The sequence below is a fragment of the Anomaloglossus baeobatrachus genome, chromosome 2 (assembly GCF_048569485.1).
Source record: "Anomaloglossus baeobatrachus isolate aAnoBae1 chromosome 2, aAnoBae1.hap1, whole genome shotgun sequence".
In the NCBI taxonomy this organism is placed as follows: Eukaryota; Metazoa; Chordata; class Amphibia; order Anura; family Aromobatidae; genus Anomaloglossus; species Anomaloglossus baeobatrachus.
In genome coordinates, this window is record NC_134354.1 from 786,553,098 (window position 1) to 786,555,098 (window position 2,001).

The window sequence follows — 2,001 nt, forward strand, 5'->3', positions numbered from 1 at the left end:
TAGGATGTCAAAATATTGTAAGACATTTGCTTTGTGAGAAATAGGAGTCCTAAACTAAATTCAGGATCAGGACACATTTGTATAAAGGGTGCTTTACACGCTGCGACATCGCTAACGATATATCGTCGGGGGTCACGTCGTTAGTGACGCACATCCGGCGCCGTTAGCGACATCGCAGCGTGTAACACCAAGGAGCGATGATCAACGAGCGCAAAAATGTGAAAAATCGTTGCTCGTTGACACGTCACTCCTTTTCCAAATATCGTTGCTGCTGCAGGTACGATGTTGTTCGTTGTTCCTGCAGCAGCAGACATCGCTATGTGTGACACCGCAGGAACGACTAACATCTCCTTACCTGCGTCCACCGGCAATGAGGAAGGAGGTAGGTGGGCGCCATGTTCCAGCCGCTCATCTTCGCCCCTCCTCTGCTATTGGACGGCTGCCGTGTGACGCCGCACGAACCGCCCCTTTAGAAAGGAGACGGATCGACGGCCACAGCGACGTCACAGGGAAGATAAGTGCGTGTGACAGGTGTTGTGCACCACGGGCAGCGATTTGCCCGTGTCGCACAACCGACGGGGGCAGGTATGCTCGCTAGCGATATCGGTACCGATATCGCAGCGTGTAAAGTACCCTTAAGACAATCATTTAAGGGATTTAGATATTTCGGCATCACTATTTTATTTTTTGTGTGTCTAATCAATGCAATCAAAGTCAATATAAGTCCTCAAAAACTTTTTGACCTTAACAACTAGAATATGAATGTACAAGTTTTTGGTCCTCATTATCTAACAAAGGTATCTGGATAAAGACTTCTTTATGTATTGCATCAGGAGTTCATCTCTGATTCCATAGATTATGGGGTTAAGGAACCTGGGTAAACACGTGAACACAAAGAAATGTATTGTTGGCAAGAAGTCCGGCCATTTTGAAGTATAGGCTTGTGTAAGTGTGGTCAATAAGGGACTGGTGCACAATAGTATCTGAAAGGCGTGGATCATAACAGTCCTCCCGGCTTTAGAGGCAGAAGAAGACTCAGGACATACTCTTGTGGCCACCAGCATGACCTTGACATATGTGAAGATGATGACCACTCCAATCGTGATGAAGCACAGAATGAAGCTAATGGTCTGTATGGTTTTCTGAATTGCGTTAACTGTCAAGTTTTCGACCCGGCATATAACGTAAAGATTGAATATATTTGTCATTGATGAGGCCATGACACAGAATTCAGCCACATATTGGATTATCACAAGGGAACATATCATGGTGAATACGGCTTTAGCTCTTTGGGGTGTGCAGAGTTCCATGTATCTCAGTGGGTGACATATAGCAATATATTGTTCCACAGCCATGGCCGCCAGGTTACACGGGGTGATTTTGAATGCGCCCGATGAGAAGGTGTATAAAATGTAACACAGTGACAAAGGAACGTGCAATAAATTTATAGATGCCAACATTAAATAGAAGCCAAGAAAAAGATATAATGTGTCATTGAGGAGCAAGAAGACAAAGAGGATATATCGAGCGTTCTCCCGTAGAGTCGGAGTCTTGAGAAAAATATTAAAGACTAAAGTAATAAAGCAAAGGAAAAAAATGAAGCCGATGATGATTGAGGAAATGAAGATCCATTGTATGACCTGGAAGAGTTTACTCTTGATGGTCGTCGTGAGGGTTGTGTTGTCTTGGAGCACGGATGAGTTCACCATATTGGAGATGGGATGTCCTCGTCTTTTGGGAGTGTAATGTATGTGGAGAAAGAGGGAGAAAAGATTTTTTTTGTTACTCATTTGTACAACCCCTGTCTTGCTAAAATCACTGCGGAACACAGATGTAGGATAGCCTACAGCTAAACTAGTTAACTCTTCCTACGTAGGCTACACACTTCCTATAGAATCTGACCTAACCAATTTATACACTAGCAGTTGACGTTACTGAAGTAGCTACAAAAGGCAAAAAGGAAAACCTAGAAGTTGTGATGCTCAATCACTATGTGTCCCA

The 2,001-nt window shown here is 43.8% G+C and overlaps 1 protein-coding gene across 1 annotated transcript; it reads right to left on the bottom strand.

Annotated features, from left to right (window-relative positions):
- Nucleotides 1-788: 788 nt before the first annotated feature.
- Nucleotides 789-1,709, bottom strand: LOC142290048 (odorant receptor 131-2-like). The gene has a single exon (XM_075333992.1). It carries the CDS (start codon nt 1,707-1,709, stop codon nt 789-791), a length of 921 nt encoding a protein of 306 aa, XP_075190107.1.
- Nucleotides 1,710-2,001: the final 292 nt, after the last annotated feature.